This window comes from Mustela lutreola, chromosome 2, assembly GCF_030435805.1.
Source record: "Mustela lutreola isolate mMusLut2 chromosome 2, mMusLut2.pri, whole genome shotgun sequence".
Classification (NCBI taxonomy): domain Eukaryota; kingdom Metazoa; phylum Chordata; class Mammalia; order Carnivora; family Mustelidae; genus Mustela; species Mustela lutreola.
The window spans coordinates 66,109,033-66,121,402 of NC_081291.1; the positions used below are offsets into that span (position 1 = coordinate 66,109,033).

The following is a 12,370-nucleotide window of genomic DNA, read 5'->3' on the forward strand; positions in this document are numbered from 1 at the left end:
GGAGCTCTAAGAGAGGACAGAAGGGGAGCAGACTTTGGGCCTGCCCTCAAGAGTTCTGAGGCTAGATGGCTGGACACTTGAGGAGAAGGAAGGATGGAGTTAGCTGGAGAGGCAGACGAGGGATGGCAGCTGCCGTGGCTAGAGGCGGGGATGGACGCTAGAGAATCAGGCATGGGGAGAAGACCAGCTTACCTGCCTGGGAAGGAGTGCTGGCGGGCATGGGACATGGCGCTGGGGTAATCTGTGAGGCTGCAGAGAGCAGGTCCCACCTGTGGGGCACGGGATGGTGCATTCAGCTTCTGTGTTCCCTGCCAGAATGTTAATCCCATGCACATGCCCCCCAGAACCCCAAGAGAGAGTCAGAGCAAGCTCAGTGATTGTACAAAATCACATGAGCTGCTCCTGTCATTTCACTGATATGTGGTTTTCTGCTTTCCAGGCTGATGGCCAGCACCTCTCTTAAGTAATGCCATCAGTCTGATTCAAAGGTAGATAGTGGTGTAAGGCCAGATTCCAGGCCAGGGACATTCTGAAGTTAGGGCTTCTTCCCTACAACAGTAGTCCACGCTGGAAAAAGAAACAGACCACAACTCATGGATTCCATTTGCTTATGGTTCAACTGTGGCCAAAGAGCAGTGGTTCCAGAACTTCCGCATGTACCTGGAATGTACCACATGTCACCTGGAGGGCTCCAGAAAGCACTGCTGGGCTGCACCACCCGGGTTCCTGAGTCAGTAGCTTTGGGGCAGCATTCGGGAAGTTACTTTTCTCAGCAGGTCCCCATTGATTTCCTGCTGCCGCTGGGCTAGGGACCACAGTTTGAGAACTGTTGCCTTAAACTAAGGCCAGTAGTGGTGGGTGATGACCAGAGGGTAAGGGACAGGACTGGGTGCTCCATCTGTCACCGAGTCCAGCCCCAGCCCTGTCTGAGCAGGCCACAGTATCACCACGGTGACCATAGTTTGTACCTCTTGCAAGAAGAAGTGGACCCTGACAGAGCTGGGCAGTAGCCTGCCAAGACCATGCTAGGACTCAGTAGCCAAGATGCCTAGACCCTTGCCTCCCGGTTCAGAGCCTCTCTTGGCCCTGGGTGTCCTCCTGAGTGGCTCAGGGCAGGGTACAGAAGCTCCCTGTGGGGACTTCCTGAGTCTTGTGGGAGCTGGGGGGATGCTGGCAGCTGAATGTCTGAGGGGGAGCAGAAGGCAGGCCGGGGAAGCAGCTGGAATTGCATCAGGCCTGGCCAGGCAGTGGGTAGGGGTCAGGACAGGGGCAGAGAAGAGACCACCAGTGGCATCTCTGCCTCCCCAGAGGCCTGGGCACAGCGCGGAAACTCCGGGAGTCTGGGCCACACATGTCCTTCACCACCGGTTGTTCCTCTTTCAGGAAATTACTTGCTGAAGAATGGCACCTCTGACGTGTTACTGTGTGGGAACAGCTCTGATGCCGGGTATGTGGCACCCGCCCCCCAGGGCCACCTCACCCAGCAAGGGTGAGGTGAGGTGAGGGCGGCAGGCGAGGGCCCCCGCTCCTCGGTGCTTTCTCAGCTGACTGTGCTTTCGGTTTATGCCCTTGACCGCAGGCCTTCCCCTGCCTCTGTTCCCTGCTGGGGCCTGGCATCTTGTCACCCCACCCCCACCACAGGGGGGGCTCAGATCTGCAGGGAGGGGGACAGAGCCCAGGGCCTCCTGCCAGCCCAATCCTGGCTTTTTTCCCTCATGGAAGCCCCCCAGGGCTGCCCCCTTCCACTCCAGTCGTCTCTCCTTCCCTATGCATCTGTCCTCTGGGTCAGGAGTAAGTGTGGCTTTCCCCAGCAGCCTAAATTCTCCTCAAGGCCAGCAGAGCTCACACCTGCAGCCTTAGTGGGGTGCCCAGAGATGCCCCGTAATCATGGGCAGCTCCCAGGGCTCTGTACAGATGGGGTCTGAATCAGTGTGACTGTGACACTGTTTGGGGAAGGGCGGGACCCTCCCTCCCCAGACCCCAGGTGAGTCTGGGGAGGGAGGGGCTCTGTGGGGCTGCAGTCCCACATATCTCGGTAGGAAGTTTCAGCCCTTCTTGTAGCTGAAGAGATTGTCTGGAGGGTCTTAGGACATGAGCAAGGCACAGAGGCTGTTTCCTCCCGCTTGCCAAGTCCCCTTCCGCAAACCTTCTGTCTCTCACACTCGTGAGTCCAGCCCAGTGGTCCATCTTTGGGAGAGAGGCTGTCCCATCTGGCTCTGTGAAACATCAGTCCGCCTCACTCCGCCTGTGTGCACCGTCGTGCAAATGGGCACATTCTCCAGACATGGCCAGGCCCCAGCCCATCCACCCCTGCATCATCCTTCAAGCCCGTGGCCTGGCATTTGCCCTGGTCTCCATGCTCTTCAGCTCTGTACTGTTCCCCCAAGCCTCACCGTCCTATCTGCACCACATACCAGCTCTGTGTTCATCTCCCTGTGGGGTAAACAGCCAGAGGAAAAGACCATGAGCCAGGCCCTTGGCACTTCCTCCGTGAGGGAAGAGGTCATTCACATAAGCCGCAGGGATGGGTATCGTGTGGGCAGAAGGGAGATGGATTAAGGCCAAGATGAATACAGATGGGTAGAGAAAAGATGGAAATGGTGTCCCAAGGGGGAGGCACGGCAGGAAAAGTCATGGCAGCAGGACAAGCAGTATGGGACTAATTTTGTGGAACTCAGCCCAGGCATGTGCTGGGCTGCCCAGGGATAAGAGTCAGGCCCAGGGGGCATCTTGGTGGGGGGTGGGGCTCTCACAGCATGGAACAGAGTCTGTGTGTCTGACTACAGGACATGTCCTGAGGGTTACCGGTGCCTAAAGGCAGGGGACAACCCTGACCATGGTTACACCAGCTTTGACTCCTTCGCCTGGGCGTTCCTTGCACTCTTCCGCCTAATGACTCAGGACTGCTGGGAGCGCCTCTACCAACAGGTACATGGGTGCCCGGGCAGCAGAAACACCAGGAACAGGCTGGGGACCCACATCAGGGACCAGGATGCACAGGTGATTAGCCAGAAGTGGCCCCAGCAGCTTCTCCACTGGCAAGAGCTGGGGGAGACTAAAGGAGAAAGAGACAGGGACCTTGTGTCTAAGGGATGGGACACAGCAAAGAAACTTTGCTGGTAAACAAGTATTCATCCTTCTTTGTGGGACACTGTGCTCTGGGAGTGCAACATTTCACCCTATGTGATGGCATAGTCCCCTCTATGCATGCAACATTTCTTCTATTGATTGGAACACTCTGCCTCCCTCTGTGGGTGTGACACTATCCCCTGTGTGTAGGTCCTTCTGCTCTATAGGTTAGGACACTTACCTCTAGAGATAGGATATGCTCTACTCCCTCCCCAGGCTGTGGCCATTTGAACCCTTGGCACAGGCAGACTGAACAACTTGAAATTCCATGACCATGACCTAGAAGGGGTCCCAGTGAAAATAACCTTTATCGCCTTACTCCCCCAGACCCTGAGGTCTGCAGGGAAGATCTACATGATCTTCTTCATGCTTGTCATCTTCCTGGGCTCCTTCTACCTGGTGAACCTGATCCTGGCTGTGGTTGCCATGGCCTACGAGGAGCAAAACCAAGCCACCATCGCTGAGACCGAGGAGAAAGAAAAGCGCTTCCAGGAGGCCATGGAGATGCTCAAGAAAGAGCATGAGGTGGGTGAGCACCAGCCAAGGAGCCTCTAAGCCAAGCCCTTTCCTAACTGTGGGTGCCTATAAACCTGCTGGGCAAAACTGGTGCTTATAAACCTGGTGCATGCTGGGTAAAGCTGGTGCCTGCTGGGTAAAGCTGATACCTGTAAACGTGGCATCTGCTAGATAAAAGGCAGGTCCTGCTGGATAAAGCCAGTGCTTATAACCCTGCTGCCTACAGGGCAGAGCTGGTACCTGTAAGCATAGTGTGTGCTGGGTAAAGTTGGTGTCTGCGAGTGTGATGCATGCTGGGTAAAGCTGGTGTCTGTGGATGTGAGGCATGCTGGGTAAAGCTGGTACCTCTTTAAGTATGGCATCTGCTAGATGAAAGGCAGTTCCTGCTGGAAGCTGGCATCCGCTGGGTGAAGATATTTCATGTGACGATGGTGTCTTCCAGGTAAAAATTTGGTACCTGGGTAAAGACAGTGCCTGTTCATGAGGTGCCTGATAGGTGAAAATGGTCCACACTGGGTACAGGTGGGCACTGTGAGTGTGAGGCCTGCTGAGGGAAGGGTTCCCTCTGACCATGGTGTCTTCTGAGAGAAAATGGTGCCCTCTGGGTAGAGGTGGTAGCTCCTGCTAAAGGAGCCTAGTGCATGCTGAATAAAAGAGAACCACCTGTCCATGCCTGAGTTTATCCTAGTCAAGGGATGCCTTCTGGTAGCTTGATGAGGAAGGTCAAGTTTGGAGGCCTGAGCCATCTCAGAAAGTAAGCATGGCAGCACTGGTTACCCATAGCCCCACACACAGGTGCTGCAGGCTAACTACTGAGCCAGCTGTTAGACATCCACTTTCTTCTCACTGCCCCAGGCCACCACCCTCAGCACCAGTCTGGGCCAGCGGAAGCTTCTAGAAGATCTCCTGCCCTCCAGTTCTATCACTTCCTCTGCTTATCAACTCTCCCCCTTCAACTGTCCTTCACACTTCCCTCTTCCAAGAGCTACCCACCTCAGCCACTTATTTCCTCTTCCCTGGACTTTGATTTTTGTCAGAATATCCTGGGTCTGTTTGAGCTCATGTCTCCATGATACCCTTGTCGGCAGTTAAGTGTGCAAGTCTACTTCCTGATGGGGAAAGTGAGATACTGAGAGATGTCTGGCCTGCCGTAGCCTGAGGCTGCACAGAGTCTCAATGACCAAAGTCATCCCTCTTCCACCTTTTCCAGGCCCTCACCATCAGGGGTGTGGACACCGTGTCCCGCAGCTCCTTGGAGATGTCCCCTTTAGCCCCAGTAAGCACCCATGAGAGAAGAAGCAAGAGGAGAAAAAGACTGTCTTCAGGGACAGAGGAGTGTGGGGATGACAGGTTCCCCAAGTCCGACTCAGAAGATGGTCCCAAAGCAATGGTAATCCCCAGCGCTGGCTCTGGCCCTTTCGGGGGGGGGGGGGGGAGGTTGGCATCAAAAGCCCATTATGTTGGACCCCTGGTGCCATCAGCGGCCCCCATGGTTGCTCCTCAGGGAAAGTCTCCTTAAACCCACTCCAGACCATTCCTGTTTTCCATGACCGTTCTTGGAGTGGAGGAGGTCTAGGCAGAGAGACGAGCTAGGTTTGGGCGTTGTGAAGTCCCCAGCACTGGGACTGGGGTTGGGACTGGGGGACACCTTGTGGATTGGGTGTGGATTGGGTGCCCAAGGACATGGCCATATGAGTCAGGTGCATGGCTGATGGCCCCCAGTCCTGCTCAGGCCAGACCTGTTTGTACCACCAAGAGCTTTCCTGCCTCCTTCTCCCTCTGCCCAGCCATAGGCACATCTTCAGGCACAGGCAAGCTTGAGTCTCAAAGCCCAAGAGGCACAAGCTTTAAGGGAGCAGAAGTCCTAGATGAGGCAGGATTGTCTCTACCCCCTCCTCTGAACACAGCTTAACTCAGCAATTCCCCCACACACACCCCGCCGCCAACCCCAGTTCCTGAGTGGCCAACAAAAGCCCTCAATGCTTGGGGCACCTGGGTGGCTCAGTCAGTTAAGCATCTGACTCTTGATCACAGCTCAGGTCTAGATCTCAGACTCATGAGTTCAAGCCCTACTGGGCATGGAGCCTACTTCAAAAAAACAAAAAACAAAAAACCCAACTCTCATTGCTATGAGAGAACTTCTCGGTCTCGGTCTCAAAGAACACCACAGGGGAGAGGCTGCGAGCACGTGAAGAGCTGGCTTGGTCATGTGCCTTCTCCCTGTGCCCCCAGAATCGTCTGAGCAGCGCACATGGCCTCAGCAGGACATCCATGAAGCCGCGCTCCAGCCGCGGGAGCATTTTCACCTTTCGCAGGCGAGACCTGGGCTCAGAGACAGATTTTGCAGATGATGAAAACAGTACAGCGGGGGACAGCGAGAGCCACCGCACGTCACTGCTGGTGCCCTGGCCTCTGCGCCGGCCTAGTGCCCAGGGACAGCTCAGTCCGGGGACTTCGGCTCTCAGTCACGCCCTCAATGGTAAAAGGAACAGCACGGTGGACTGCAACGGGGTGGTCTCCTTGCTGGGGGCAGGTGACCCTGAGGCTACCTCCCCAGGGAGCCACCTCCTCCGCCCTGTGATCCTGGATCCCCCCCCAGACACGGTGAGCCAGCCCCACAATGCAGCCCCAGGCCAGATCTGGTCTCTGAAACTGGTCACCAGTGACAGGTCCAAAAGTCTCACCTAATATTTACTGAGCACCTATTGTATGCCGGGCTCTGGGGGTGAAGAGCGGAAAAAAAAAAAAAAAAAAAAAAAGGCCAAAAAAATTCTCTGCCCTCGTAGAACTTTCTTGATAATGGAGGCAGATGGGCAAACATCAAAGAAGAAAAATAGGTATATATATCTATACAGTGTATAATGTTGATAAACAGGGAAGAGAGTTAAATATTTAGCAACTGGTAAGGCCCAGGCACTGAGATGCCACCGTGGCACAGAACTGGTATCCTGAAGGCTGTGTGTGTGCCAGGGGTTAGCCCGTGGAGTTACTGGATCTTGAACAATGCGGAGGCTTCTAGGAAAGAGGCCAGAATGGCCAGGGGATACTTACGGCATTCTGGACAACAGTTATTTATCAAGCCTAAATATTTCAGTACTTTGCAAAATGGTAAACATTAGCACAAGTAATGAGTGCTGTGGGAGGGCACGAGTAAGGGTGGGGGAGCAGGAACCCTTACCCATTAGGAAGCATTTAAACAAAGACCTAAAGGAGGCAAGGGTGGGAGCCCAGGCTGCTTTCTGAAACTGGGCGTAGGGGGTGATACAGCACCCAGATTCTAGACACAAGCTGGGTTTTAATTCCAGCTCATAGTTTACCAGCTGGATGGCCGTAGGCAAGTTGCTTTCTTTCTCTGTGTGTCTGTCATCTGTAAAATGAATTAAAAACACCCATCTCAGATTGCTATCTCCTATGGGTACAGCAATCAGGACATCATGAGTATGTTGATGCTGTGATAATGTTATAATTATACACCATCATTGTATCATCTGAGGGAAGCATGTTCCAGGCCTCAAGAGCACCCAGTGCAAAGGCACTGAGGCCTTGAGAGTGCCCAGCCTATTGAAGGAAATTCCATGAGGTCAGAATGGCTGGAACCCACGGAACAAAGGCGAAAGCTGTTGGAGTTATCATCAAAAAGGCAGCAGAGCGACAGGGCAGAGCATGAAAGGCCAGCCAGAGCTCAGATCAGTCAGTCAGCCCTGGAGTGTCCTTGCTGACCCCTGCCCCCAACACAGTGCCCAGAGCAGCCCACCCAGGGAAAGGGCACATGTGTGGTTTATACCCAAGGCCTGCAGGAGACAGAGGAGAAGAGACTTCCTGAGGAAGCTAGAATAAGACAGGGAGCCTTGGTTGGGAAGGTGGGGCTGAAGAGAGAGGGCTCACAGCCAAATGGGCTGTTTTGCTCCAGCTCAGACGGACTCTGGCTGCGGGACTTGGCACAGGTTAATGAATCGCTCTGTGCCTCAATTTCTTCATTGGTTAAGTGGAAATGAAATTAATATCCACGTCAACAGTTTGTGGTGAGGACTAAAAGGGTTAAGACCTGTCTGGTGATTAGACTGGTACTTGCCTCATGTTCAAGTCATTGCTGTTATTATCTGTTACCCTTTATTACTGAGGAGGAAGGAGTAAAGACTCCTGGGCAGTCACAGTCCTCTAGAGCATGGAGTCAGAGAGAGGGTCCTGAGAGAGCACTGGAGGCAGACCACCCCTTCCAGGTGCGCCTGGAGGGCCCTGGCAGTCACCTGGAGGGTGGGACTTCTGGCCTGGCCTTTCAGGAACACTAAATCCCAGTGGCCTAGGCCCTCCTGCAGGTCTCAGCGCATGTGTGGAATCAGGTCAGCAGCCCAGAACACTAATAGAATTTCCTAATCTCATTAGGGAGAAAATCATCTCATTGTGCTGCACATGTCAGAAGGAATCCAAGTTCAAACACTTCATTACCGGACACTCTGACTTCACCCTTTCTCACTTCTGCAGGGCCCATTTGTAACCTCAAAGGGATTAGCGGACGAAGGGGCTTATTTGCAAAGTTAAAGGAATTATCAGACCAAGACGGAAACATTGTAAAGTTAAAGAGATTAGGGGGTTGTAGGCCAGGGGGAATGCCTTCTCTGCCTCCACCGGGTCCCCAGTGAGGCCTGTCTGCCCAGTTCTAAAACTGAAGACAGAGCATTGTGTGGGACACATAGTGGGCACTCAACCAAGATAAGAGGGGGGGGAAGAAGGGCCAGCCCACCAGACAGCTCATGTTTAATTTATCCCAGTCAAGGGGGTAGAGGGTGAAACTTTCCTTTGTCTACAGGAGAGCATGTGGCCCAGAAGGCCAGATAGGGGTGGGGAGCAACAGTCTTCTCCCTCCCCCCCACCCCGTACCCTCATCTAGCTAGTTAGAGGCAGGGCTAGAGCTTAATCTAAGCCTTCTGATTCTCAAGTAATTATCCATGCAGCCAACATTTGTCCAATGCCAGCCTGCCACATTGAATTGGAGGCTGCAGGGATATTGTGAACAGAACAGATGAGCGCCAACATCGTGGAGTTTACTTTGTAGTCAGGAAGACAGATGGCAAACCGGTCAGCATTTCCAGGTTAGCAGTAAGGGTCATGGGACAGACAGTTGCTGGGGGTGGGGGGTTGGGGATGGCTCTTAGAATCCTCGGGAAGTCCTTCCTGAGGAGGTGACATTAAAATTGGCAGGCAAATGATTTGAGAGAGCCAGCTACAAAGATGTGGAAGAACCATGTTGAAGGCAGAGGGAACAGCAAGTACGAAAGCCCTGAAGGAGAGGAGGCTTGGCGTGTTGGAGGCATGAGAGAGCCAGGCAGAGTCAGGTGTGATGGAAACAGCTAGGAGGGATACAGAAACACTTTTGGTGAGTTAGGATTTGGACTCTACAGTGCCTCGTAGGTAATAAAAGGTTTGAATTTACTCTGAGTTAGATGGAAAGCATGGGGAGAGGGGAGGCACGGATTATAGTGGCCTGATTTCCTTTTTAAGGGAATCCCTTTCTGCTGTGTCGGGAAAATGGAAGAGATGATAGCATGCACTAGTGCAGTGTAACAGCTAGCTCCTGCTCCATAATGCTGTGTAACGAACCACGCCCAAAGTCAGTGGCTAAACATAAGCCTTTATTCTCACACTGACTTACCTGCCACTTACCTGTGTTTTGGCTGGTCTAGGTCGGGCTTGGCTGGGCAGCTCTGCTTCTGGCTGCACATTGGCTTGGCTCCTCACCATGGGTCAGGCTGAGGGCTGCTCTAAATGCCTCAGTGCTGAGGTTCAGGTCAAACGTGTGGCAGCTACCTGGGGAAACTGTTTTCATAAATGATTACTGGAGCCAAAGCCAGTGTGTCATTAGTGAGACAGGGAAGGGTGCTTCCCCACAGTGGGAGAGCAATGAGGAAATATTTACTAAATAATAACTCAGACTATCACTGTCGAGGAGGAGGTAGAATGCTTGAATACTTCCATGACCAGAAGCTCACTCCCTCACTAGGCACATTTCAGGGCAGTCCCACCAATGGCAAAAATTGACTTTAACTGGAGTGCAGATCAATTTGGTGACCACCCCAAGTCCTGACTCTGCCTCCCGGGTAACCTAGGCCCCTCTTCCTTCTGACCTACAGAGATCATAGGGCCTCACACTTGCACACTGAACAGCCCCATGCCTTCTGCAGCCCCAGCTCAGGCTCTTGCACTGTGGTCATAGAGGGCCACGCTGATGGGAAGGCTTCATGCCCCGCCCTTCCCCCTGTACTGGGAGGCAGGGCTCTGAGTAAGCCTAGAGAGTTCCTGCCACCACCTCCTTCTATCAGACACACCACATCTGTCCGCAGATCTGGCTCTTTTGCTTACAGAAATGATGCCAGCACAAGGACAACGAATCCCACAGTGCAGAAGCGTATGAGCACAGGAAGACTTCTCCCTCTCCTTTGCTCCTCCACCCCGCCACAATCCCATTACCCAGATATCCTCACCTTGACAGTTCCGTGTGTATCTTTCAGGGCTTCTGCTTGTTTTTTCATCAAACTGTTTGTCTCAGAGGTGCTCCCATGGGAACACACATGGGACTGCCTCCTCTCTTTGTGTCTGTATCAGGGTCCAGAGTCAGACTGTATCCATAATTGATTTTAATATTCTTTCTATTGATTGGTTTTGTTTTTACGGGAGGAAGAACAATGCTGCAATGAACATCATTGCATATATATTTTGGGTGCACGTGTATAATTATTTATGAAGTTAGATGGCTAGATGAGGAATTGCCGAGCCAATTTAAAATTTTCTTGGTAGGTAGAGCCAAACTGCCTCCACAGCTGCTCCCACCAGCTATGTCTAAGCATTGTGCTTTATGCTTCTATTAATGTCACCTCAGAGCAGGGTTTTTTTTTTTTGTTTTGTTTTGTTTTCCCCTTTACGTTTCTTTATGCTCTTGACTCCAGAGAGCTTGTGGTCAATTAAGACTCCCAGACTGTTTTTGCATGTACTAATGTACAATGACAGCATCTGGTTAATAGAACTTGGTACATGTAGTTTCCTGTCCACACTCAAGAATTACCACTGATGAGAGACAGTGAAGAAAGGAGGATGGAGATGATGATTGGCAAGAGAGATGGGGGAAGTTATGAACAGGGAAGGAGTTGGGAGCAGAGAAACCCAGCATCCGTGTCCCATTAAGACCCCCATCCTGTCTCCCCATGACCCCCCCACCCCAATCCTGAGTCCGGGACCACTGTTCCAGGCCCAGCAGCTGCCCCAGGTTCAGGAGGACCCCCCCTTCCCGGGCTGATGCATATCTCCTGGTTGCTCCCAGACCACCCCGTCGGAGGAGCCGGGCCGGCCCCAGATGCTGAACCGCCAGGCTCCGTGCATGGATGGCTTCGAGGAGCCGGGAGAGCGGCAGCGGGCCCTCAGCGCAGTCAGTGTCCTCACCAGCGCCCTGGAAGGTCAGCTTCCCCTGATGTCATCCAAATGCTCCCACTCCTGCCCCCTCCCACTTAACCTGACCTGAGCCAAGCATCCCCCAGCTTCTAGGTTTGCCTCAGACATACCCACAGTGGGCCCAGACTTTCCAGTCTCTGTTGCCTGTTCATCCTCCCGAGCCATGTCTGTGTTTCTTCCAAACATTCCCACAGCTGTCCTGGACTGTCCTGGGTGCTTCCCAGTCTCACCCTGTCCTTTCCCAAGCATCCTCATGCCTTCCCGAAACAATCCTGGCCCAGGCATGCCAGCCCTAGCCTATTCCCACCCATTCCATGCCCACCCCAGGCTATTCCAGCTGGGATAGGAAGCTATCCCAGCTGGAATAGCCTATGCCCTATTGTAGCAGGCACCCCACATCTGTCCCAGCCAGTACCCCCCAGGAAGCCCCCAGGCATTCCAGTCTGAACTTGGCACCACCACCCCCATCTTGTTTCCTCTTGTCCCATATGTGTTCACATCTTCTCTGGCCTGTTCCAGGCACCTGCCATCTGTCCTAACATGTCCTAGATGCCAACGTCTGTTCTTCTTGTTTTGGGTGTCCTTAGATCCAAACTTGCCTGTCTCAGATGTTGTCTTGTCCTTTTCAGCTTGTCCTCCCCAGGTGTCCCCATGTCTGTGTGAGACTGTTGTCTCAAGAGAGCCCCTATCTGTCATAATCTGTCTTGCCCGAGTTGTCCTCACATCCATCCTGACCTCCTGCCCCTGTGGCCCTCCCCTATCCTATTTCCAGAGTAAGGGGCCAGGTCATAAGCCACATTTTCCCTTAGCCTTCCCTGTCCCTTTCACGGTCCCCCTGTCACGAAGGAGCCCTGCCATCTCCCCAGCTAAGTCATACATCTTTTCTGGGATACCAAATTATCTGTGAGTCAATCCACAAAAATCAAACCAGCTCATTGGCTGCCCCTGCCCCTAGAGCTGGAAGAGTCTCACCGCAAGTGTCCACCATGCTGGCATCGCTTTGCCCAGCGCTACCTGATCTGGGAGTGCTGCCCACTGTGGCTGTCCATCAAGCAGAAAGTGAAGTTCATGGTCATGGACCCATTTGCTGACCTCACCATCACCATGTGCATCGTGCTTAACACACTCTTCATGGCTCTGGAGCACTACAACATGACAACCGAATTCGAGGAGATGCTGCAGGTTGGAAACCTGGTAAGGGCTGCCAGCAGTTCACTCTCAGATGGGCATCCTGGTGTGAGGAACTCTCGGCTAGCTGGCACAGCCTTCATGGGTAGTGATGGGG

The 12,370-nt window shown here is 53.2% G+C and overlaps 1 protein-coding gene across 5 annotated transcripts in view; it reads left to right on the forward strand.

Moving 5' to 3' along the window:
- Window positions 1-12,370, forward strand: part of SCN5A (sodium voltage-gated channel alpha subunit 5) — a 94,607-nt gene that overhangs the window by 36,938 nt on the left and 45,299 nt on the right. For all 5 annotated transcript variants that reach the window (XR_009350841.1, XM_059162056.1, XM_059162058.1 and 2 more), the window contains exons 8-14: window positions 1,384-1,447; window positions 2,787-2,928; window positions 3,457-3,654; window positions 4,856-5,035; window positions 5,878-6,249; window positions 10,958-11,090; window positions 12,041-12,279. Coding sequence is in view for 4 of the 5 variants with exons in the window: in XM_059162056.1 (XP_059018039.1) it covers window positions 1,384-1,447; window positions 2,787-2,928; window positions 3,457-3,654; window positions 4,856-5,035; window positions 5,878-6,249; window positions 10,958-11,090; window positions 12,041-12,279 (1,328 nt within the window). In the remaining variant the exon portion in view is untranslated. The remainder of the gene's footprint in view (window positions 1-1,383; window positions 1,448-2,786; window positions 2,929-3,456; window positions 3,655-4,855; window positions 5,036-5,877; window positions 6,250-10,957; window positions 11,091-12,040; window positions 12,280-12,370) is intronic.